This window comes from Simochromis diagramma, unplaced genomic scaffold, assembly GCF_900408965.1.
Source record: "Simochromis diagramma unplaced genomic scaffold, fSimDia1.1 OVJJ01000596.1, whole genome shotgun sequence".
NCBI classification, from domain to species: Eukaryota; Metazoa; Chordata; class Actinopteri; order Cichliformes; family Cichlidae; genus Simochromis; species Simochromis diagramma.
The window spans coordinates 18,511,831-18,539,047 of record NW_024387245.1 but is presented as its reverse complement, the minus strand read 5'-3'; the positions used below and the strand labels follow the sequence as shown (position 1 = coordinate 18,539,047).

The 27,217-nt window shown below is 38.1% G+C and overlaps 1 protein-coding gene across 2 annotated transcripts in view; it reads left to right on the top strand.

Annotated features, from left to right (window-relative positions):
• The first annotated feature begins 522 nt into the window (after positions 1 to 522).
• Positions 523 to 27,217, top strand: part of LOC120747358 (leucine-rich repeat transmembrane neuronal protein 4) — a 103,614-nt gene continuing 76,919 nt past the window's right edge. Inside the window, exons 1-2 of one of the 2 annotated variants that reach the window (XR_005699101.1) lie at positions 523 to 1,144; positions 8,179 to 9,804. Coding sequence is in view for 1 of the 2 variants with exons in the window: in XM_040053152.1 (XP_039909086.1) it covers positions 1,141 to 1,144; positions 8,179 to 9,740 (1,566 nt within the window). In the remaining variant the exon portion in view is untranslated. The remainder of the gene's footprint in view (positions 1,145 to 8,178; positions 9,805 to 27,217) is intronic. The other variant, XM_040053152.1, reaches the window with a different exon arrangement.

Genomic DNA, 27,217 nt, shown 5'->3' with positions numbered 1-27,217 from the left:
GTATGGGAATATATTAGAGCTGCCTTTGCAACGTGCCCATTCTCTCATAGTTATGTACATATGTATAGGATACTTGCGTTTCTTAGCTTCGTATCACAAACTTAATAAGCACCCTAGAAATAATCTCAAGCATAATTCAAACAACTAAAGCAAAGTGCTAACCAACAACCATTTCTGAATATTGTCCAAAACTCACATGAAACACGAATACTAAAGTTCATTCCATTTAGTTATTATCTAGCAGTGCAAAATATCAGTGTAAACTGGCTTTCATAAGTAATAATAGTAAAAAAAATCATACCACCAAAGCATGATCGTGACGACATTGGACGAGCTCCTGAATCGTTCTCTCACCAGAAGAGGGCATTCCGATTCTGCCTGACAAAGTTGCTTTGACATGTAGACGTGATTAACAACAGCGTCATGCTGCATTTCAAACCGAGCAACAACGAGAATCAAAGGTTTACAAAAAGGTGGATATTTGAAGATTTGACTATCTCGTGATACCCGCTGACAGCGTTTACAACGACTTGGGGATATCCTCGCCTTACTTTCCTGCGCGCTATGCGCGGATCGTACTGAGCATCTCTGAGAACAGAGACGCAGAGGTTTATTAGGAATCTGGGGGCTGGCTGAGTCTACTGGAACATTACACCCCGCATTTTTTTTGCACACCGTCACTATAATTGTGAAGTTTTTTTGTTTTTTTTTACCTGGATATTCGCAAAATCTGCATGTGTAAGACTGACATGACTTACTCGGATGTGGCTTCGCTATTATCTGCACCTAATGCAGTACTCTTTCTGGCTGTTACTTGAAAAAAGAGAGAGTGATCCTTTGCAGCGAAGAGATGGATAAGGAATTCTGAACCCGGATTTTTATCCCTTTATTTCGGAGTTGGAAGTAAATGACATTCGCCCCGGCTGATTTGCACGGTTAGAGATGCAGAACTAAACCGGATAGTGCACCCAGGTCCGGGAGAGTAAAGGGCAGGTGCGCTTTGGAATCGGCGGCTGCGCGGAGAGACAGGGCTAGTGGATTAGAACGATACCTGACTGTGGAGAGCGCGTCATGCGGACTCGGATGTCGCGCACTAGAAGCCGTTAAAACCTGTAGGCTGGAGCTAACAGATAAGCGGATATGGGTAAGTTTGTTTATGCCTCAGTCCTTTCGATAGCGTAAGTTAATGTGAAATACACTCATTTTTCTCCTTCCTCTTAATACAGACCACAATTATCTTCTTCTTTTATTCCGGAATAAACCTGCTCTGAATCTGATGTTTAAAAACGCATGCCTTTTCAAATGCAGCGTGTTAACATCCAATAAGCGTTATGGTGCCGTTCATTAAGTGGTTCGTGAAGCTTGTGGAATGTGGTTGAAACCCGTGCTGTTGCCTGTTAGTCGCAGAGCTGCAGTGTGCTTTTCCTCCATTTCCTGACGGTGTGGCTTATTACAGACTAATAATAGTTAATTCGTATTTTTCAACACCGTACGATAACAGATTCGGTGCAGTAATCAGAACAAAGTAATTAAACATGTTTGCCCAAGTGATGACTGTCCATTGTTTTCCTTACTAGTTAGAGTGGCTGGCTCATTGACATGGACCGGAATGCTAATCACGCTAAATGTTGGAAGACAGTCAACTTTATAAAGCGTGGTCCTGCATAATCATTTTTGTCTGATCTGTATGCATGGAGCCCATTGTCCAGTCCCAGTCACTGCTCCCCAAAACTCTTCTAATCAGAGTCCATCCGGTCTTGCTGACTTTTCCTTGCAAACCATTCAGATAACCGGTATTGTGAACCTGCCATGAAGAGGGAATCTCCAAATTGGGCATATGGCTGTATGTCTATGTATCAGTAGCCTACTATGTATTTGAGTGTGTGTGTGTGTGTGTGTGTATGTGTGAGAGAGAGAGAGAGAGAGAGAGACTGTGTGTGTTGTCTCCCCCTCTTCACTAACGCACAGTCATATATGTTTTCGCATCTTGTTCTCACTTCTGATTAGAATTTACCATTTTCCCTGTTCTTTTTCCCCTTACGCCTGCGCACAGTTACAAGCTCATAAACCATACCCACCACCCACTCTTTCCTATTCCATTTGTCCATTTCTTGGAATTTAACAGTTAGATTTTTGCATTCTTTTCCACCCCACTACAATTCCTCAAATGCCATTAGTGCATTTCCTCCGTCTGATGTTATTATCGGAAGCAGGCATATTCTTAACTAACATACAGATGAAAAAGATTACTGGTGAGGCTGTTCCATTAATTGTGAGACCACATGATATATCAACCCACAGTAGGGTACTGCACCACATCGATATATTCTACAAGAGCACACAAAGACTGCAGGAGCTCAGAGGCATTGTGCATTAGATGTACTGATGTACTAATTGAATAAATCTGTTTTATTTCCTTTTTTGTTAATTTAATAATGAATTTCAGAAATTCAGAAATTCTTGTACAAAGTGTCAACCACATAGCATGCTTTTGCCCACTATTATTTGATGATTGCATGGCGCTGTAGTCTCACTCATCCACCAGTCTAGCTGACTGGGATGCTCTTCATTAACAGCATGCAATGTACTTATGTTTCATGGACCATATCATTAGAGATCTACTTTTGGAAAGGGAACAGTGGGGTAGGGACAGCTAAAAGCCACCGCTTGAGATGGAATTGCATGGGTTTAAGATAGGTTAAGGAGCTCTAGATAACGTTTTGCATATGGTTATCTAGAGCTCCATTAACAAAAACAAAAAAAGAAAAAAAGACAGCTATCTTTATAAACAAGAAATACAATTGTTTAGCTGTTAAGTTTGTGTAATATTTTAGTCTTTGATTTCAAGTTCCAAGTAGTAATCTAGTGTAGCAACAGATGACATTTGTTGGACCTATGCACTTCAGGTGAACCAGGTAAACAGAGAGGCTAAACAGGCCCTTGAGGGCAGCAGTTCTTTAAAAAGGAAAAAGGAAAAAATTCAATGCCAGAATGGACTTTTGATCTGACATCTAGTATCAATATCAATAGCTGTTTATGGTAGGCATTGGTTGACTACAGCTTGAGATAGTTCTTGTGCTTAGAACTGTAGACAATTGTCACACAAAGTCAGCCATGATTGTTTTGTTTCACGAGCCAAATTTGAAACAGAAATGAAAAGAAAGTTACAGACCCCATGTGGTTCAGTCTGATTGTTTATGAAGATGGCACTTAAAACAGCTGCTGCACAAAGTTTCAACTGGAAAAGAGAGAAAAAAATGTTTTGATGTGAGAATGCCAGTCTACAGAGCTATGTTCTCCTAGGTACATCAAACAAAGAACTATTATAGATGATATTAAGGAAGCTAAATTAGTGCAAAAAGGTATATTTTCTACTGCTGGATTAGGTTAATAGTAACAAATAACAAGCATGTTAAGGAATCTTACTGGAGTAATGGGTTGAAAATATGATGTGTGGGGCTTGGTTTTTTTGGGGTTTTTTTTCCCTTCTTTGGTTGTCAATTAAGTTATACAAGCTATGTTAAGATGACATAAAAGATGATAGAAAGCACAGTGTTATATGAGGCTACAGGCAAATTTGTATTGAACTTAAAACAGAAATTTTATTACTAGTTTTTGCTGCCCTCAAAATATCACTGCAACCACAAGAATTTTGGTTACATGCCGTTACTTGCAGCAATCTGTTGTGTTGTTACAGTAACCATAATGAAAAGCACTTTAGGGAGTTCAGAGAGGAATTTGATATGGCCAGAGACTTATTCCACTGCACTGCAGTGAGTAGAGTGCACTGATTACTTATTCTCTGACTACCTTCATGGAACTATTGCCACCAAGGGAAATCAGGAATCAGACAAGGGGCAAAAACAAAACATTGTTTCTCTCTCTCTCTTTCTCCTTCTCTCTCTCTCTTTTTCGGTCTATTTGTCTCAGTATATACGCATATCTATGTGTGCTTGTTTGCACATGGTATTCTTGACGATACTCCTCCCAGTGCTTTTCTACTTGGTTTCTAACAAACACAAGGCAGGCTTACAAGGACACAATGTTTTCCAACAACTGTTAAAATGAGTCCAACTTGGCAGGCCTTGCTATCATCTCAAAGATAATTGGAGACTAATAGGATGGCTTAGGCTGATTTGGGGACGTCCTTCCTTATGTTTTAGGCTACTCCCCAGTCTCTGTGCGCAGTCAAAACTTAGTCTGGTTGCAGTTTTGTCAATGACAGGCAGCAAATAGCAATGAACCACTTGTGTGCACTCAAAGTGCACCAGTTAGTGAGTCCATTTGCCAAGTTATTAAGCTACATTTGGTTTTATTTTAGGTCAGCAGTAAAGTGCACTTACTCTCTCTATGTGTTAGGGTTGAGAGGCAGAAATAGCTATCTTCTCGTGCTGAGGACAGCAGGGCTGTCTGCTACATAACTAAGCATTACACACATGCCTTTGGACAAACTTTAACTGCGGCATATTCATCTCCATTAGATTTTGAGATAAAACTGCCCAGAGTGATGGAGAAAAATGATAAGCGCAGATCTATACATTATAAAGAACAATAAACTCTGTCCAAGAACAATGTTCATCATAAATGGTGACTCTCAACACAAGCAAGAAAAAAAAAAGAAAAGAAAACATGGCTAGGAAGTGAAAATGGAAATGAAGCAGGGAAGTGAGAAGGGCTGAGAGGATGATTTTGACCACATACATAAAATGGACGGCACATTATAAATACATTCTTATGGTGCTGAGGGTTCAAGGGCATGTGAAACCAGCATATTTTAAACACAATGGAATATAAAGGAGAAATTGTTCATCTTGATGCAGCAGAAGAACAGTAATAGTGAGGGGAACATCAGGTTAGATGTAAAAGAAACACCAATCCTTTGAGTGACACCTGAACGGGTGACTTGTGCTCCTTTGTGAATATGATTAGATGAGTAGTGGGGAAGGAGATGACTTACAGAGGCATTAGAGCATAGAGCTCTCATTAAACCACATACAGTGTCAGTAAGGGGAAAAGGGTGTTGTGTGAGGCAGCTTTAGTCTTTAAGAGATGACTCTTCTAATAAAGTAAATATATTATGCACATGAGAGAGGAAAACAGTGGGGGTTGCTTCTTTATGCTTAAATGCAAAATTTAGAAAACATAGATTCAATAACCTCCGAGTCTAAAGTGTTGTCTATTAAAATACCTTTGAATGCACATGAAACATCACACATGAGTATTCTTGTACATCAGTACTTGTCTATTTACTTTAGCAGTCGTTTTTTCTATTTGCCTCTGAGGCATGACAGTAATGACAAGTGAAAGTTGCATTCACAAATGTTAAAGCGAAAACCAAATTGTCTGCATTTAGAAATACTGCATATTGTGATCATTGTCTTTCTCTCTCTGCAATATTTATGTTTAAATATCACAATAGTAAGATCCAAGATGAAGAAACATGATTGATGTATGTGCTAGTATAATCAATAGCCAGCACAAATTATCTGCAGTGTTCTATGGTTCCCTTCATCTGTAAGAAATGATGAAAGATTCTTCTGAAAACAAACAATAAGTGTGTCTCTATCCATCACACTCTTAGACACAGACAAATACACATACCATACCCATATGGGATCGGCAGATGCTTGGCAAAGAGCAAAATGGCTATGTTAGATACCATATGCTACATGATGCCTTTCAGCCACTTTATGTCAGGCACTCATTTATGACAAATCCAGTTATGATTACAAAAAAACCCTACAAAATTTAAATCACCAACACACCAAAGCTATCCCAAAAGTCTTCCATGTTTTAACATATCTCTGCCATATAGACATATTCTACATTTTAAAACCATGGACAACTTCTGTTTTGACATAATAACCTCTTTCATTGTGATGATTGTCATCAAGTCCACACTTGATGATCTTGCCTTGAGTAACACAAAGAAGTGAATTCCCTCATACTACCTCCCCAAAGAGAAAATCAATGTATCTTAACAACAGATCATTATTGGCTCTGTAAAGGGGAATGTTTGTACTGGAAAGAACTCGGTCACATCACAGAACAAGGAGTGATATCACAGGGACTTAATCCTTTTTTTCACTTTTGAACTAGTTTTTAAAACAAAAAATGTAACCCCAAAACCAAGATTTCTGTGCATTAACAACACCCGACTCTTTAAAAACTAACAATTCTATGCATCATTCACATGCGGGCCATGACATTCTCCACCCATACATTTGGATTTCAGGTGGTTGTTTTCTATACCCGAGGTGTGTTCCCATGGGGTTTATTCAGATTTTTATATTTGGACCTGTGGAAAGCAGAAGTGATGATTCACACAAAATCTGTACTGCTCTGTTTGGTTAAAAATGAAATGTCTGGAGTTTAAATTGAAATGCCTCCAGGATTGCATACACAACCATAAGCTCTTGAATGTTAATTTGTTCTTTGCGGGCTCCCTTTCATGACTTATCTGTTCCTGCATTTAGTACAATGACTGCTTATAGGACAATGGAATATAAATGCAGATAAAGATATGATTGTGTAAAGTTTCTTCTCTCAACATTGATTTTTCAGTGGGTATTCACTGTAAACTTGCAGAGGCAATGACATCAAAACTAACTGATGTCAACTTTGCTATATAAGTAAATAACATTTCTTTATATCACTTATTGATGATGGAATCCCTAACAAAAGTAGATTTTAAGGCAGTGCATTCTTAAATTATTCTTTGGTTGAAAGGTTAAATTTTTTCCTTTTCTCTTCTCTATGTGTTTTTCAGATTTTAATCTCATAGTAAAAGCTAAGATAATAATCCTGAAAATAGATTGCTATTCCTTTATAGCTCATAAATTATGGTGCTTTGTTAGGAAGGTGCTGCTGTTCTAAAACCAGCATATTGCAAAGATATGCATCCACTATTCAGTTGTCTAGGAACACGATGATGCAAGGTGGGGGTCCATTAAAATAATTGTTGATTTGAGGTTGTGTACCACGGTGATATTGTTGTATCATAAAATCCAGATTTGCACATCCACATTCAGCCCTGAATCTCCTATTTTACCACACCCCAAAGGTGTATTCTACTGGATTATAATTTGCTGATTGGAAAGGCCATTGAAATCCATTTAACTCACTGTCAGCCATTGAAGTGAAATGATTTTTGGTCATGACATGGTCCACACTATTAAGCTGCAAGTAGTCAGTAGATGATAGAAAACTGCAGCCATAAAGGAATGCACACGGTCAGCAACAATACACAGGCAAGCTGTGGCATTTACGTGATAAATAACTGGTAGTAATGGGCCCAAAATGTGCTACGAAAATATTTCCTACATCATTGGAGAAGGTTAAAGGGTTGAGTCGAATATCCACTAATCCAAAAGTCAGTGGTCGGGTTCCTCCAGTCTGCATATTGTAATGTCCGTAGGCAAAATTCGGGAACCCCAAACTTGCACATTTTTTATCAGCTATGCACATATTTGGTAGGAAAATTACAATGCATATCAAGTAATCAAGTGTTGCCGATTAGTAGCACATGGCAGCAATTTACCCTCTTGAAATCTATGGAAGCAGTAAGAGCGTACTTTTCCCCACATTTAGGCTTTTAAAGAAATAACATTTAGTGTAATTGTTCATCTGAGGTTGTTTTTGCATAATTGTAAATCAGATGAGTGACTAAGAAAATGGATCCTTCATCCTTAACAGCACTTATGCTTTGTCCTGACTTTCTTGTTTGGTGAAGTTGGTTTTAAGCTTTTCAAATATGTTTGCTGTACTGTGAGGGACTTTTCCTTCAGATGCATCCACAACAATTCCTGTGTTTATTATGGAGGTCAAAAAGTTCAGTTTTTGTATTAGTATACTGACTTCATAAGTAAAAATAGTCATCCAAATGTATAAGTGCAGGTACAGCACTTGATGTTTACCTGAGGACACTTCATCAGAAGTTCCTGCTAAAACTGCTAAGATTGTGGCCCCTGTTTGTGGGTAAAAAGCCTTGTCTGGGTGTGAATAAATACATTTTCTGTTCACTCATACAAAAAAAATGTATTTGTTTATAAAATTAATTAAAAAAATATGGCTTAAATGTTTTTGAATTTGTATTAAATCTTTTCTTTATAACCCCCCCTTCTTTTTTTGTTTTTTCTTTTCCATTTTGTTTTATCCCTCTCCCTTCCCTCACTATAGGCTCTGCTCTGCGGCGTCGCTGGCTAGTGGTCCAACTCCTGATGCAGGTGTGGCTGGCAGCAAATCCATCTCTAAGTGAGCGCCAGTGCCCCAAGAGTTGTCGCTGTGATGGAAAAATTGTTTACTGTGAGTCAAGCGCCTTTCGTGATGTCCCCAAGAACCTCTCAGGAGGCTGTGAGGGCCTTTCTTTACGATACAACAGCCTCGCCAGTCTTCGTGCAGGCCAGTTTGTAGGACTCAACCACCTCATCTGGCTCTATTTGGACCATAATTACATTGCATCTGTGGATGCAATGGCCTTCCAGGGGGTCCGCAGACTTAAAGAACTGATCCTGAGTTCCAATAAGATCACATCTCTCCACAACACCACATTCCACCCTGTCCCTAATTTGCGTAATTTGGACCTTTCGTATAATAAACTGCAAGCCTTGCAACCTGGACAATTCCAGGGCCTACGGAAGCTTCTCAGCCTTCACATACGCTCAAACTCTCTTAAAATTATTCCAATGCGTCTGTTCCAAGATTGCAGAAATCTCGAGTTCCTAGATTTGGGCTACAACCGTCTGCGCAGTATCACTCGAAATGCATTTTCTGGCCTGGTCAAACTCACTGAGCTGCATCTGGAGCATAACCAGTTCTCAAAGATCAATTTTTCTCACTTTCCTCGCCTCTACAATCTGCGGGCTCTTTACCTGCAGTGGAATCGGATTCGCTCTATGAACCAGGGCCTGACCTGGACCTGGGTCTCCATCCAGAAACTGGATCTGTCGGGGAATGAGCTGACAGAAGTAGATGCTGCAGTTTACCAATGCTTACCCAATCTGCAAACACTCAACTTGGATTCCAACAAGCTGACCAATGTTTCCCAGGAGGTAGTTGATGCCTGGATCTCTTTGACTATGATTAGCTTAGCTGGGAATGTATGGGATTGTGGCCCTGCCATCTGCCCATTGGTGGCCTGGTTGAGAAACTTTAGAGGGGCAAAGGAAACCACCATGATTTGCGCCTCCCCGAAGAAAGCCCAGGGTGAAAAAGTGATGGATGCAGTTGAAGCTTTTGGTGTTTGTAAATCAAACCAAGCAACACCACTCACAGTGAGTATTCCTCCAAACCCATCTAGTGTCCCTGCCCAAACTGAGCATCGCCCAGCTATCCTTGCTTCACCCACTGATTCTGGAAAGAGAGGTGAGGGATCTCTTAGGGGTCCTACATCTTCAGCAGTTACTCCACCTGTAGCACTACCCCCAGAGCAAGACTTGGAGCCTGTGTCTTTCCACAAGATTGTGGCTGGAAGTGTTGCCCTTTTTCTTTCTGTTGCGATGATCCTGTTAGTAATATATGTATCATGGAAGCGCTATCCTAGCAGTGTCAAGCAACTGCAGGAGCATTCGGCAGCAGCTCGCAAACGTCGCAAGAAAACTAGAGAGACGGAGCGCACACTGAGCTCTCCCCTGCAGGAGTACTATGTGGACTACAAGCCCACCAATTCTGAGGCCATGGATGTGCTTGTCAATGGGACCGGACCCTGCACCTATACCATTTCAGGCTCTCGAGAATGCGAGGTATGACCCACACCACCGCCACTACTCCTAAAATAAAACTCGGTCCACAATGATGCGACCAGAGGTAATTATTTGCATTGCTTTAATAAAAATTAGTCTTGTACTTGATTACTTAACCTAACCCAGTAGGTTTGGTAAATACTGTATTCCCATGGAATATTACTGAATGAAAAGAGATGGCTTCAGCATTACTGTGTGTATAAAAAGATATCTCTTGCTTTCACATGGTTGTTTGTGTATTTGCTTAAGCCATAATCTCTGCTGAGGTGCAAATGTTTGTTTTGCCACAGAATGGTACAGAAATACAGATAAATGAGACTGATTACATACCCTGTTCCTCGTAATCTTGAGATTAAGCTACGCTGTTTGTGGTTAGACATTTGTACGTGTTTAGATAGTTGTTTGCTTGCATATCACAGACTTTCTGCTTTGTGTGTTTGCTCTACCATTATTCAGTTTTTGATGAGAAGTATTGTGAATAGAGAAGAGCTGAATGGTGGGAAGATTCACTTATGGACACCGGATGTGAATGCTAATAGAGACTCTTTTCACTGAAGAGAGCTTTCCTTGAGTTGGTGACTTCACATTTTTGTATGACTTGAGAAGTTGGTAGAAAATACTTAATCTTATTGTCCCCAAAGAGAACTTCTGTTTTCCACCTTCCTTTCTTATTGAGTTGTTGAAGTTACTCACTTGTTTACTCCCTTGCTTAATTGATTAGTCATGCATAAACCATATGCATACTTCACACTTCAGTTAACACAGGCAATGAAAAAAAATGACACACGCAAACACACACACAAACACACACACAAAAAAAACAGCCTTTGATAGTTCCAACAGGAGTGAGAATCCTTTGAATTTTCTTTTACACAGGCAAGTGAATTTCTTAAAAACAGTATTTACAGACTATAATAGTATGGGAATGCTGGTCGTCTCCTTTTGCTTGTAGCTTCAACACTCTTGAGTACCATTCTTATCATTCTTGGTTAAACTTTTTTTTATTTCTCTTCAGAAGCAAAGCTTCCTTTGAAATATGCAGTATTTTTAAAGACTGTTTAACCAGGGCATTTTTAACATATGGTTAAGGATGGGTGTCAGGGTGATCTTGTGCAGGAGATAGCTTAATTCTTTACGCTGTGACATTATTAGCCCTTTTTTTCTTTTTCTTGGCACTTCCATTGAAATATATTTTTACTCAGTGGGTTGCAGGTTGTGTCTGATTTAATAACTCTATACAGAGTTTTCAACTTTAAGTAAATGGACTTGAACATCCACATTCTTTTCATTTATTTTACTGATTATCTGGCTTCCCTGGATGCAGGTCACTTGGTAACATGTAATTCTTGCAGGTAGTTCTCGGTGGTTTGATTACAAGAAGAGCAGCTGCCATGTTGTTGCTGTCCCTGACCTCCCCTTGACACATTTCATTCTATAATACTGATTTATATTGACTTTGACCTGATTATTTTTTAATTTATTATATGTTATTACATTTATTTATTTGAATTGCGTTATTTTGCGGTTTCAACCCAAACTGAAATACTCAGTTTAAAGAGTTAACATTTATTATAGAGTTGTTTTGGATCTCATGTAGTTTGGTTTTATTGTTGCTGCTTTGTGTAATTTAAATAGTAGTTACTTAGAAAAATATTAACTATATGTCAAAATTGTTCAATAAAAATTGATTTAGAACATGCAGATAAATATCTCATTCAAGCTGGGTATGTGAAGAGGTAGCATATGTAACAGTATAGACTCCTTGTTGTGATCATTTCCAGTGTTTACTGGTGCATTTATTTAATTATATTCCATTCAAACCTTAGTCAGTGCCTATTGCTGCGCCATTCTAGATTCTCCTAATTAACTTGCCACACCTATAGGGAATAGTTACTGTCAAATTATACCATTTTGGCCTCAGGCTTTTTCAGCTCTTTTAGCTGCAGCTATATTCCATAAAATATTTTGAACTGTTTGTTTAAACAATTTTAAGCTATACTTAAAATGCCTTCCCTTCAGCCTTATCTATTTGGGCTATCTTAGAACATTGTTGAGTGGAGACAGGAACTATCAGTCAGCCATCCACAAAGTCCTAAGTTCATCTCAGAATGTGCTCCAATCTTGTTTCTACATTTCGTTGCCTTTGCATAGACATAAATCACTTGCCAGAACACAGCAGCACAGCTGCACTCTGCCCACCTTGCAGCCTCAATTCCTCTTTTCTGGCTTGAGGATATAGCAATTCATGTCTGTTCATCCTTCCTGTGTGGGGGCATTCCTTATTCCTCCTGTTTTATTCTTAACATTTCTGTTATATAGTTGATTCTATTCCATCACTATATAGTAACCAAGGACCTCTTCACATGATTGTCCTTTATCATTTTCCAGGTCCACTTGACACGAATTGGAGCTTAGGAGCTTTTTTAGTGAATTGCCTGAAGATGGTGCAACAGCAATTTTCCAACATACTTTGAGCACCTCCATTCTAGCTGCACTCTGAGCATGTATATAAAAATGGATAATGTCTTAACATAAAAAAATCAATATGAAAGTGCCTTAAAGTGCTAATAAGAGGTTCGATATCATATTACTCTATTAGAGTTCCATGCTATCATTCTATGTACTTCTCACTTGATTGATCATTTAAGTAAAAATTCCCAGATGAGTATGGTATTCATTAACGCAGTGTGTTTATTTTGTAAAACAGAATAGAGGATGAAGCACAGTATGGTTTAGGGCACAGGTGTCGAACTCCAGGCCTCGAGGGCCGGTGTCCTGCAGGTTTTAGATGTTTCCTTGATCCAACACAGCTGATTTAAATGGCTAAATTACCTCCTCAATATGTCTTGAAGTTCTCCAGAGGCCTGGTAATGAACTGATCATTTGATTCAGGTGTGTTGACCTAGGGTGATATCTAAAACCTGCAGGACACCGGCCCTCGAGGCCTGGAGTTCGACACCCCTGGTTTAGGGCGTGATTGAGAAGTCACTACTGTTTGAGTATAGTATTATATAGTATCATGCATAATATTCCAGGGTTCTCCATCAGATTCACTGGTAGCTTATCATATTTAGTAGTCATCATGAGTATGGCATCTCCAAACCAACAGGTTTACAGACCATACGTGGTGGATTACGTCCATGGCAGCACTAATCTTGGCAGTGGCTCACTCTGCTTTTAGTGTCTAACATGATTGCCTTTTAACTTCGATCAAGATCTGGCCAGTTTTTTCTGCATTGCTGACCCATCGAAAATCACAAATAAACAACATATATGTACATTTTTTGCACGGTACACAAAGTTGTTCTTAGATACAGATTTTGATTATACCACCAGCACACCTCATGCGTTCCCTTTCTTAGCAATTTCTGAAACTAATTCCTGCTAGCAGGAGTGCTACATGCCCTTTTGACTCACCCTCCTCATCCCTTCTTCTGATACTTCTAGTGACCTTTTCCAAACTACAGTCACCCACTTACTATAATGTCACCCTGGCTGTTTGTCACTGCATTACTATTCTGTTTTGCCCAGACATATTTGACAATTAAAAAAAATACAAATTAAAAAAATTATATGATATCTACTTCTTTACTTTATCTACTATGATATTTACTTCTTTTGAAAATATTTAAAATCTATTTATTAATAATTATTATCAGTTGTTTTAAACAATCGGTTAAGTAAAAGAAAATTAATAATCTGACATTGATTTAGTCATTAAGAACACATAATTCATAATTCATACAACAACTGTGATAAAGTACAAAAAAATCCAACCAAACAAAAAAAATATAGTCCAGACCTGAGGAATAGTGAAGCACAACCATATCCATAATTCAATCATTTTCTTAGCTGCTTTTCAATTTAGGGTTACAGGGGGCTGGAGCCTATACCAGCTGTCATTGGCCTAAACTTGGAGTACACCCTGGACAAGTCGTCAGCCTCTTACAGGGCAACTATCTAACATCTGTAGCCAATTATATAGGATTAACCGAGAGTTAAATCAATAGTAGACACATGTTAATTAAATGCACTGGATTCTCGAACTTTATAATAATCACTGTAATATGGTTATAATATTTTTATAGCTGGTGTTCTGTGGAATATTTGAGTCTTAAAGAGCATACTAAAAAGCTGCAAAATTAAATGTTTTTTTTCTTTCGAATATGTCAACATTTCAGAGGTTAAAGTCCTAATAGATCCTGCACTGAAATGGAAGAAGTACCTTCCCTGTTTTCTTTCCCTCTCTTGTCAGTCCGAGGTCATGGTGTCAGATTGTTAATTGCTCAGAAAAAAATCAACACAAACACTGGGAGGCTAGCCAAGGGCAAGTGAGCTATCTGTGATTCAGTGGGGAGGCTGAACTTCTCAATGCTAGTGTCTTCAGTCTACAATTAGCCATGTGGGAGACTTCAAACATGCACTGCGCGTGAGAGAACATCTCTCTCATCCACTAATCCTGTCTGTTTCACACTCTGGTTCCATGCTGCTGCTTTCTCCGCTGCTGTTTGATCCATGCTTAATGAGGGTGTTAGATCACCAATATAGCAATTACATTACCTGGAAAAGAGGCAAGCCACTTTTCTTTTCCTCACAATTTTTACAAAGCAACCCAAGTGCATCATTAATGCTAAGCTTCCTGATACATTGCCTTTGTTATCTTTTCTTCTTTTTGTGAAACTCATCAAAAAATCTTTTACAATTTGGATCTGATGTACTTGCTCTGTGCCCTCTTGCACGGCAATTATTATTATTTTCCTCCTACTGGTCTGTTCACTTTCAAAGCCATTTATCATAGCAGAGCTCATTTGTTTTACAGAAGTCTCTTGCATGTTTTACCAGCTACTATCCTCTGCTATTGACGCCACCATCCCCCACACCATCACCTCACTCCTCTGTGGTTGAAAAATGGCCTGCTTTATAAAGTCCAGCCAATTTACTTAGAAGAGAACAAGTAATATCACATCCCAAAATTACCAATGTTTATTTTCAGTTACATCAATTTAAAAAATTGTTTCTAAAGTTTGTAACTATTATCCAATACATGCACATACTGTTTCTTAGCCCAAAACATGCAATGTCGATAACTATTCATATTAAAGAAACAGTTCAGTTGCTACAGAAATGCAGCAATTAACATAAATCTAATTTGTATTTATAATATTGTAAAACACTTTGAAAACACCTTTTCTCCCTTTTTCCATATTTACCCATTTGAACCATTTCATGCTGTAGTTTCTAAGACCTCTACATTAACAAGATCAATCAATCATTAGCTTGACTCTATACAGTTAAACTCCTATCTACTAACCATCACACTGGTATGTATTATAGTATGACATAACCTTACAGCCAATTTGATCACTTTGCTATAGGGTATATTTCTTCTCAATCAGATTCTGGTGATTTCTGTGGCTTTGCATAGCATATTAAACATAATGATATTAGTAGCTGATTTTATCCATCAGGCCTAATGAGTATTTTTAGATTCTTCTGTGTGTTTCGTAACATAGGGCAAGCTGTTTCACTATTATCAGAGTACGTGAATCTTCATTCAGCACTCAGATACAGTATAGGACTGAAAGAAGTGAGATATTGTAGTTACACTTATTTTGGGATTTCACTATACAAACAACTTGTAAAAAACAAGCAAAAAAAAAAAAATGTATCTAAAATTCTAATCAATAGTATCATTTTCAGTTAGGTTGAACTGCCCCAAAACCCCAAACCACTTTGCCTGTTAGCAATTCAATTCAAATCTTTTTTTTTTTTTCTGTTTTTTTTTTTTGTAAATCAGTTAGGGTCAGGTAATATGAAAATGAAGATGACTCATCCATGGATCTGCGTGTAAGTAGACCACTAAGTACCAGCAGTGGAACATCTGTTCAGGCTCAAAATGCTTTAAAATGAAGAAATGAAAAGCATCCAAGCCAACTCTGTGATGGGCATATTTATTTACTTTCTTTTCTTTTCTTTTCTTTCCTTTTCTTCTTCAAAACACTGTACATTCAAGCAAGCACTTCTGCAGAAGTTATGCAGGCTAGTTCGCTCTTGGTGGAAAAAGATGTCCTATTTAATGAATTGACAATAAGTCAAATATAATTAGGCCGTCATCGTAGCATAACGTTGCTGTCAGATGAAAATATTTTAGCTTTCCAAAGTCAGTTATATAGTTTGTGTTAATAGGTTTCTTGGGACCTGGTGTCAAGAATATTACTTGGAATTAAAACTGCATCTTTCAAGGAACAAAAGTCCCAATTCCATACTTCTTGAAAGAGTTGTTATATGATATTACAGTTCATCCCAATTAACTAACTGCTATAATAAAAAGAGAGGGTAGAAACTTTATCTTTTTAGTGTGGTGTGGGTTGAGAGCATTTTGCAGTAAGAGTATAAAAAAAATCACACAGGTCTGTGCATCCATTAAATGTCAGTGTCTTTCTGGGTATTTTTGTTGTACTTCTTAGTAAATATTTGTATTGTTGTGTAGTGCTTTTATACCTACCTATGAGCAATGCAATGAAACATGAGCTCATTATTCAGTTTGAATGGATGTGGTAAGAATATTCATCCCAATAGTTTCAACCAGCAACCAAGGATGGGGTAAAGCTATTGTAACCAAACATCTTGTCTCTCCACTGCTTTCTCTGGTGATGACAGTATTAAAGTCCAGCAAGTTCAACAGGCAAAAAGAACAGGCAGGCTCTCTGAGTTGAAGTGGAGTAAGACAGGTGGGCAAGTGAACCTGGCAGAGAAGAACATTCAGCATGATGGAGCAATCGACAGGCAGACAGGAGAAGCAGTTAGAAAGCCAGAGAAATCAGGCAGTCATCCAGACCTGACAGCTAGATTGGCAGGCGCGTGTCCACAAAGACACACAGGCCTTTGTCCACCGACAGCTGTCCATCCTCTGATCAGTGATGGCTCTAAACTTTTCTTTCTTTTTTTGAAGATAATAAAGTAAGTCCAGTACAAGACCCAACCTAACCCCATGTGGCCATGTCAAACTTTCAATGCACTTAGGAAAGTGGCCATGTTCTTATTATATTAAAGGGCACTTTGGAACAGAATTTGCATTGCAAAGTTGGATTTTTTTAAATTTTGTGTTTAACTGAGATTGAAATGATTTTATCTTCTTTCTGACTATGCAGGCCTTCTCCCATAGTGTAGAGACATACATGGCAGGTTAACTGGCTATTCTAAAGTGACCATACATGGATGGATGGATGACCAGGTGTGAATGTAAGCGTGAATGATTGTCTCTCTCTGTGTTGGCTCAGATTGACTTGAAACCTGTCCAGGATGTACCCTGCCTTTTGCCCTGAGGCAGCTGGGACAGACTCCAGCACCCCCACTCACAACCCTAAATTAGATAAGCAGTTTGGAAAAAGTAGGTGCAATTAGAGAGACGTAGAGAGATGGTGTAAATAATGCTAAAGTGACTACAATTATTAGGACAATATTCTCACCAAAAGACTAACTAAACATTGTTTATATAGGATTCAAATGATTGCTTAATGATGATCACCCCCCCCAAAATAAATAAATAAATAAATAAATAAATAACTAAATAAAAATAAACAAACAAACAAATGAATGAATACATAAAAAAATTGAACACTTGAACATTTAACTTTTTGTCATTTTCAAATTCAGTTCACTGAAATCATGTTACATGCATAATTTAAATCAAAGGGCATGTGCACATGTAAGTGCAATTCCATTTCTACCTGTTGCACCACACCATCAAAAATGTAACAAGGTAGCAAAAGCAATCAGACATCAAATTCCTGATGCTTCTGTGATGTACTGCTGCTTTTTTTATGCTGTACATTACATAAAAAATGTACATGAAGGGGTGTGGGTGGCTGAAATATAGTGATGTGGAAATCTAATGAAATTTCTTCTCCCTTTCAAGTCTGATCCTTCTCCAGTATGTAGGTGGTTGAGAAGGCTGCCTGCATGTGTTGCATCCACTCATGTCGACATACAAAAGTAACCTTCATCTATGCTATTCTCTGAAGTTTCATTCTGTTGTGTCTCCTATTTCCTTTTAAAGACCTTTTCTCTGCTGTGTCAAGCACATATTATTTTTAGTTAATTACCTGTCTCTGTCATCCTCCAGCATCCCACACTGTGGTCTTACTGCTTAATCCTGAATCAAGTTGTCTTCTACTGCATGAAAATGTCCACCTCTCATGAGTGAGCACTTCTGTTCTTGAACAGCTTCACTTTTGTATTCTGACCCCAAATTTCTAAGCAGTAAAGAAAATCATGTAAACACAAAAAGAGTGTCATCCAGTACCAGTTTTAGCAATTTAGGAGCCCCAGATGAAATCAGGAGTTTTTATCCAAATGTTTCAATAGTGCACATGCTAATATGCATTGATTTCTCTTTCCCAGTGTAGGCTACTGACTCCCACCTACTGATATGTAATTCTTTGCACTGCTTTGCCTCTTGTCTTTAATAGGGAGATTTAATAGGTCCCAATCCAAATCAAGGCATTTATGAAAAACAAATGACAATGAGAGAACATTGCTCCCATTACACAAAGTCCATCCAAAAGCTTCGTTACAGTACAGCATGGTCAACATATGAAATGTCATGTAGTTTGAGGTCATGTTCAGCAGTAAACAGCAGGACTGTAAAATATAATGGTCCCTCTTATCGATCACATTAGCACGGTAATAAAAGCACCTTATTGACAAAACCAACAATGAATATGTTAAAGATTGATTGTGCCATGAAGCTGCTAACGCTACTTAGGAACCACCGCCTCAGCCTGTATTCAAATGTCAATTCAAATGTTATAATGATCACAGGTAATGATGATGGTGATGTTGATGATGATGATGATGTTTAGAAAAATCCACCTAGGCTATGTGTCTGTAGTAGATAATGGCATCCGCGAGATCACTTGGAAGAATTGAACATGATTTATCGAGGTAGAGAAATTAACATATTTAGGCTGGTGTTGGTGATGATGAAGACTGAGGCTTGTAATGATGCCAGTATTATAATTGACAGCGTGGGAAAGCGGTAGACATGTAAACAACAGAAAAGCAGCTGAACACCCAGGAAAGCAAGCAGATGAGTGATTCTCTTCCTTATTGAACTTATGCATACGATATATATATAAATCTAAATCCAACTATCTGTCTGATCAGCTTCTCGCTTGTGACATAATCAACTTTTAGCAGTGCTATTTTCGGAGGAGGGAACCATTACAGAAGTAGTTGTGTACTTGACCCATACTAATGAAATTTTACATTCCCACATTTTTTCTAGTGATGAAATACCTGCAAATTAGACAGTTAAGCAATTTTTTTTTTTTGCTCACTCTTTTTAATCAAGGCAGGTGGAAGATTTTTTTTCCAATTTCCTCATAATAAGGGCCAGCACGGGGCAGTAATCAACATCAGGCTAACCAGATTTGCGTCAACAAATTGATGTTTTGGACCTATGACCGCTATAGCTGATGAAGGTAGAATAATCTGCAGAGTGCACATGAGTGTTTGACTAAGATTAAAGTAGTGAGTGTCAATCTGGTTATCCATTCAAGCATGAATTAAATCAGCTGCAGAAAGGATAAAGGTACATACAGAGCAGTGCAGGGAATCATGACAAATACGAAGAAGGTACAATAACACACACTCCCAGGGTACTGAGGGCCGTACTCTATTTCTCAGACTTTTTTTTTCTTTTCCAGTGGAACATTTTACACTGTCACCTAGATTTATCAAGTCAGCTGCAAAGAAAGGTGTGCTACTGAAAGGGCACAGAAAAGCAATGGAAAATTACAAGTCGAGCCAAAGACAGGACTAGACAAAAAGAGAGAAGAGAGAGAAATCGGTAGGTGGACTAGGAGTGATGTAGGATTTAAGGACATAGAAAAATTGATAGTTGGAAGGGGGAGCAGGGCAGACACACACACACACTAACTCAGCTCTCTCTGACCTGAGAGGCACAGCGTGTTTGATTTAGTGCCAATCACAGTTTTTAATGTCTGTGCAGCGTATCATAATTTATTAGGATTATCATAAACTTGTGCTGGGAGAAGGAGTGGGGTACTTGTGCCTCCCTCTAAGAATGAATTACTTGCTGCAAGCTGGAGCGTCAATCAGGCCAGAAATGGCAAAACCAGCTTTTTCCCCTACTTTGTTTTACTCAAGCCTCTCCATGCAGCCCTTCAGAGACAAGACCCACAATAAATATTCATCCCATCATATTCCATCCTAGAAGGAGCCAAGGATGTGATGTGAAGGAAAGCTAAAGGCAGATTTTAATTACATTCTGGCTTGGAGAGGGTTTCTCTGTCATCAACATCAAGGAGTTTGGAATTTAGGGGTAACATCAAGAGATGTATTGCTGTGAACACACGTACACTTAGAGACACACACACACACACCCGTCACACCTATGATTTTCACATTGACTTTGGATAGTCAACTTTGTGCTTACTTTTAGCACTTTGTACATTAGTTCAATATCATGAGTAGCAGGTGTTAAATTAATTCAATGTGCCAAATAGGTGAATGGGAGAAGAAAAAAGATGAGCATAACATGCGAAAGTTCTCTTAGGACCAGTAGCCATGTAAAGACTTCTATCTATTTGTGAGTCTGCTTTTTGTCCACTGCAAATAGAGCATGTGAAGTCAACGCATATCTCCAAAGGGGTGATAAAACAACACATAATCTATAGTATACTGTATTATGCAGTATAGCTAAATCTCTTAAGAACAGAAGGAAATGTGTTTGCATGTGTGTTTATCTTGGGAGAAATTAATCAACCTTTGTATGTTCTGCATAGAACAAGAACATGTGTTAATTAAAAAAAAGAGGACACATGAAGCAGGAGCTCCATATCTCCTTGTGGAACTGGCCTTGTGAAGTTTAAGGCCAGTTCAAAGGAAGGGAATGTCATTGGTATTGGGTGGCACTAGGCTACAAAGGCTCACTATAATCTGTGTGCAAGAACATGCATCTGTGTGAAACATAGATTGGGAAATCCTGGGTTAACTATATATATGCAAGCTTGGTCACATGAAAAAGTTCGCAACAACTGACTAGTAATACCTTAACAGAAATTAACATAATTATCATATCACAACTCTATCTTAACACACGGGAGAATCTTATGGATTTTAATCAAGAATTTAATTAAATTAATCTTTAAGAAACTGTTTTCGTTTTTTATTCTCTGAGCTGCATCCAATTATTTAAAAAATAATTGTTCATATGACTGGTCAGTTACTGGTCAAGATCATATGACTCTTCTTCCACAGAAAGAATGATCCCTATGAGTGCCACCTACTGCAGATATGTTATTAGATGATGATTAAAGGGTGATTAAAGAGAATCTCCAAAGATATTAAATCTCTAAAGAGTGTAAAAATATAAATACATATAAAATATACAAATAGTATTATTAGATATGTTATTCATACAAAATTAATATTAATACAAATATTAAAAATGTGGTATAGTTGCAAATTACAGGACACATCCTTTTGGGCCCACTTCCACAAGCCAGTGGTCAGTGACCTCCTCGCAAACACAAATCACTTGGGAAAAATGTGCATTCACCAAATGGTTGCTAGAGATTGCTTGCAGTTACAAGGTGAAATTTATCACAAGCTCTTATACAGTCATACACAAAACACTTCCTTGCAGTTACTTTGGTCACTAACAGATTGCCAGTGTTGCCTACAGTTTGCATAGAGGATGGTGATGTTTATGCAAACACACCAAATGCTCCCTGAACAGTAGTGAAAGTGTGAAAAGAGCAATAAAAACCACTATTTGCTGCAGTTGTGAGGCACGACTTTTATTTTGAAGGCAAATGCTATATATTTTCAATTTCTTCCATGTAAACTATAGTTGAATGTGGCAATCCCCTAGTGGCCAAAGCAATCACAAGGAGGAGGTTTTTGGTGCAGTACCCTCTTTCCAATTTCACCTAGCAACTTTCAACCTCCAGCAGCCACTTGCCAATCAGTCAGGGAGGACATTTTTTTTTCTTAGCAACCTTTAGTCCCTAGGTGTGTGTGTCTGGGGGCTTAATTAAGATATGTTGTCTTGTCTGAAATTTAAGGTAACCAAATGTGGCTTCCAACACATTTTATGTAGATATGCAAGTAAAATTAATGAGAGATTATTTCTGTCCTTTTTTTAGGTGCTTAGTGTAATGTACCACATATCCAGGGTATTTTTAAGCCTCATGGTGGTCTTTACTGACAGTGAAAACACACATTCCCTTGAATGAATGGGAAATCTGTGGAACAATACAAGGCCTTGCTTTTGGGAGTTGGTTTGGGGCCTGAGCTGGCATGAAGCTCGGTGGGAGTATGAGAGGGAGGCAGACTGGAAGCCTAATTAATCCAGCCTTCCTTAATTAGTCCCTCTCCCATCCATGACGCACTTACCAATCTTCTGATGCTTCCTTTCCTCCTTTGCTTTTCTTTTTTTCCTCATAAGCTGTCTATTCTTTTTGCAGCATCTACATTTCTCTGTCACTTTCTCCTGCTGTTTCTTGGTCTGTCTGTTTTACCATATTTTTAGGCTTCATCGAATGGCAGTATGTTCCGAGGTGATAAGCAAACACATGGTGCTGCAGAGTGCAGCTTAGGCAAAGCTATGGTTGTCTCTGCTGTTGCCTGTGTTGCCACTAGAGGACCATACAAATTGACAGCTGTATGCGGCAGAGATTGCCTGCACACCTTTATGTACTGATGTACTGTATGTAGTGCCTCACAATGCAGGTGGTCACTGGATGACTGGGACAATGGCCCAAACGATGCACCTCCTGCTTGCAGATCACAACCCTAATCTGCAAACACTGGCACAGAGAAGCACTGGATGCATCCCTCCAGCTTGGTTGGAAAATTGAATATGGCAGTAACTGTAACCAAAGAGGCTGACTTTAATGACGCTGGGCAACGAAAACCAGCCCACTCGCTCTGTGCCCAGAATAATGAGGCAGTTATTCCACTAGTGGCAATGACCATTCAAAATGACTGTGCTGTGAATACTGATCAAGACTAACTGTTGACATTCTCATGCACTATGCTGGTTTTATAATGAGCTGTATAATTATGTTATCCGTTTTTGTTTTTACCAACAAAGCAAAATTCATACATTGATGTATCTAATTAACCTAAAACAACTTTAAACTATTTATTTTGGGCATTTTGATTTACCATATTCTTCATTAACAAAGCACCAGTAATCGATTAACTGGATTTTTTTGATTTGATAAAACTGGAAATGTTCCTGTTTTTAAGCAGTTGACTAGAGTTTTTTTGTCTTCTTCTTCTTCTTGGCTTTATTATTATTATTATTATTAGTTGTATTATTATTATTATTGGTGTTGTTGTTGTTGTTGTTATTCTTAGTACAATTTCTCTTATCATTCATTTTTTTGCCTTCCAATTGTACACCACCTGTCCACATGTAAGAATTAAACACTGGAGACTATAGTTATTGAAGAATATACAACTGGCAAGAGGCAAATATTTTACACAGGAGTTTGTGGAAACTAAATGCAATCTTAAAACTGTGCTCAATATTCAATTTAAAACAGGTTTAACAAATTATCATATCCATATCTATGCTACTATTGAACTCTTTCTGCTGGATAAGTGGGAAAAAAATCTGTTTGCTGAAATGATTAGAACCAGATATGGTATGCAGTAGCTATAAAGAGACATCAGTCTCTTCAACTGTCTCTCAGTTTTGCTTCACAACTTACTATACACTGTATTCTACTCCTAAAAGCAATTCAAGTTCAAGTTAATGAGGTTTTTGTTAATAGTGCACATGTGTCATAGTCAGTTCCGTTCCCACATTTCCATCAGGTTCAAAAGAAAACACATGAAAAAACGATTGATTTAAAGGTGAAAATTACCTGAAACAGAACTACCTCACTAACAGTGGACCATAAGGTGATACATATCTTAAGGGATTTTCATCAAATTCCCTTTTTTCACAAGTAAAGATGGACTATTTGTGTATCAAGGTCATCTTGCATCCCTGCGGCACTTCCACCACTTGCCAGTTTTTACTTTCTCACTCTCTCCATGTCTTTAATCGTTATTCCCCCAAACCATCCCTCTTTCTCGTATTTCTCAAAGGTGTATACACACAAATGTGCATATCTATCTATCTATCTATCTATCTATCTATATCTATATCTATATATATATATATATATATATATATATATATATATATATATGTACATCAACTGAGAGGAAGACAGAATAGGGAAACGTCAAATTGCACTAATTTATTGCAACATGCAGTAGAATTTTCCCCAGACTTCTAAAAGGACATTCCAAAGCTTTTCTTTGGATGTTGGCTGTCTTTTTTTCTGTTCTTTGTCAAAGTGAGCTCACACTTTTTAAAAAATATTGAGGTGCAGGCTGTAGGGAGGCCAATTGATGAGTGATGGCCATGGTATTGCATGGCAGGGCAAAATCCGATGGTTCTTTTCTACATTCAAAATTGAAATACACCCCCAAACCAATCCTTCACTGTGTTTTATAAATGGCTGTAGACCTGTAAACATATCTCTCGTGAACACCTTAAACTAACAAAGAACCAAATTTATTTTAAAAAAGTTTTGACAGGCATAAATATATTGCCAAATTATGTTTATCTGTTTTTGTAGATTAACTAAACCAGCGGGAAGAAATTATATGTTTTTGCAACAGGCAGAAAATAATTACCTAAAGTTAAGATTGATGGTCAGGTATAAGGACTGGACTGAAAATGACTAAAAAAGAAAAACAAAACAAAACAAAACAAAAACAATGCCCAAAAAGACATTATTTCTGACGCCACCAGGTTTTTCCTCAGTTTGAGCTCAGTGATGCCATGATCCAAATCTGGGAGAGGATTCTCTAGGACACCATTACATAGTGTCATTAGGAGCATGCCCCAGTGTTTTAATGCATACAAGCATATTACGGCCATATAAACTACTGAGCACCATTTTGAGCTGCTTAAATGAATTTTCGGCAAAATTCAATTTCATTTTCAGGGTGGCTTTGAATTCCGTCCTATGTAGGTTGATAATTTTCATTTCCATCAATCAATCTGGCATCAATTCAATACACACACACACACACACACACACACACACATATATATATAAAAACACCCAGCATGCCCCTGCGGGCGGTTTATCCTTCAAGCTCGCGTCCTCTACCAGAGGCCTGGGAGCTTGAGGGTCCTGCGCAGTATCTTAGCTGTTCCCAGGACTGCGCTCTTCTGGACAGAGATCTCCGATGTTGTTCCCGGGATCTGCTGGAGCCACTCGCCTAGCTTGGGAGTCACCGCACCTAGTGCTCCGATTACCACGGGGACCACCGTTACCTTCATATATATGTATATATATATATATTTAACAGTTAGGAGGAGATAGTTTGTATGCAGACTATGAAATGGTTGATGTAAAGATGTCTTTTGAATTCTAGATGCTAAAAATCCCCTTTACTTTCATGCCCTCCTCATAATAACGCTTAAAATGTCAAACCTTAGTCACCATATTAGATGAGGCTTTGGCTGGCATTTTGCTATGAACTTCCTTTTCAGATTAGATTTAAAATCCTGCAGCTTATTTTGGATGGCACAATCTTTCTTTAAATTTAAAGTGGAAACAAAAAGGTTTATTACTGATATGAACATTTTCAACAATGTAGTTTAACATGTCTAATTTAGAAATATTATACTGTATACTGGGTGTAGTTTCGTCTTTGGGAAACCAGTGGATAGGGTGATCCCTCTTTAGGAAAAATGTGGAAAACACAGTTGTTATTAGCTTTTGGTGGTTTGTGTAACAGCTTGGTGAGCCTCTCGCTCCTTACCCTCGTCTCTTATCCCAGGTTACTCCAAGGCTGTGTGGGCCTGAGATCTTGGAGCTTTCAAGGCTCTGTGCTCTAACTGGTGTATGTAGTGAGTCACCACTACACTGCAGTCTGCAGGCTTAACCATTACACTCCTTGAGCAGTGAGCATAAATCTGTTTATTTTGAGTCTGCTCCAGTTTACAGTTTTTTTCTCCCACATTTCTTGTTCACATTGGCTTTGTATCTTCTCTTTGAGGAATATTTTTGGTGTGTTTTTCTTATGTTATTTCATTTTATTTTTAAGTGGTTTAGTGTGGCCCATTTTTTCTGTGTGGGTTTTTGGTTCTATCCGTGTCTTTCTATAGCCTTCTCTTTCCAGAGGCCCGCTCGGCATCATTTGCATGGCCTACTTTCCATATGAGGTTTGGTTAATACCCACAAGTAGACACTTGAACACTAAACAGTTCCCTTGCTGCAGTTAACAGTGGACTTTCCAAAATGAACTGATCTACTTAAGGCCTGATCTGTGTAATACATGTTATGCAGGACCACACCTGCCTTCAGAAACTTGACCAAGGAAGTGTACACCTCTGCTGGGTTAAAAGAATTAACAAAGTCTAAAAGAGAGACACCCAAATGTAGTAATTACACTAGCTTGTTTCTTTTAAAGGAATACGCCGATGTAATTAGGACACTTCTGTATCACTAGTGCTACAGATCTTTAGTAATCCACTACTGTCACTAGACAGTAAGTTTAACAAGAGAAAATATAAGTTACTTTACCAAATCTTTGGTTTTATAGATCCAGCCAGTGCTTTAGAAACATACTAAATGAACCATGTAAGTTTAATATGTGACACAAATACATCTATTTTGATTTCCAGTTATGCCAATATAAGCACCTAAATAGTTTATTTGTTGACGTTCTTTTTAAGAAGTTATTTTGAATTTTAGTTCTTCAAAATATATCAAATCTGTTTCCTTTCATTGTTCTGTAAAGTTACTTATTTTTTAGTTTAGTTTATGTTATACCTTACACACACAGGTCAAGATTATGGTTAGACTTATACACACATTTTTTCTTTTCATTTTTGATTTTGACTGACTGAAATAGTTGAAGATTTAAATTAACAATGTAGATGGGATGTGACTTAATGTGGTCTGATACAGTGTGATATGAGAAACTGAAGAATACAGTCTGTCAGTGTATTTTTTCTTCATGTAACAATCACATCAGATGGACCAAAACATAATATCCCAGACGTGTTCTTTTAGTTTTTAGGTCATAAGACCATGGAGGCCTGTCAGTGGTATCAATTCCTTCATCCTCCAGGAACTCCTTTCATATTTTCAACTTATAAGGCATTGTCGTGCATCAGGAGTAACCCAACTTTCATTAAAAATATGTTATTTTATTTTTTAAGCGGTATATATCACTCTTCAGTGGCTTGAAATTTAATTTCACTTGAGGCTGTTTTTTATTTAGTGTGGTGCTTTTATTTTTCTTGTTCAGGCTTTTAAACTGATTATAAGCCAAATACTATTCTCAGTATACTGTAAATGTTGTTCACTAGTTGCCTGTACTGTTAACTGGATTTGAGCTTATCCAGCTAACTTCAGGGTTAA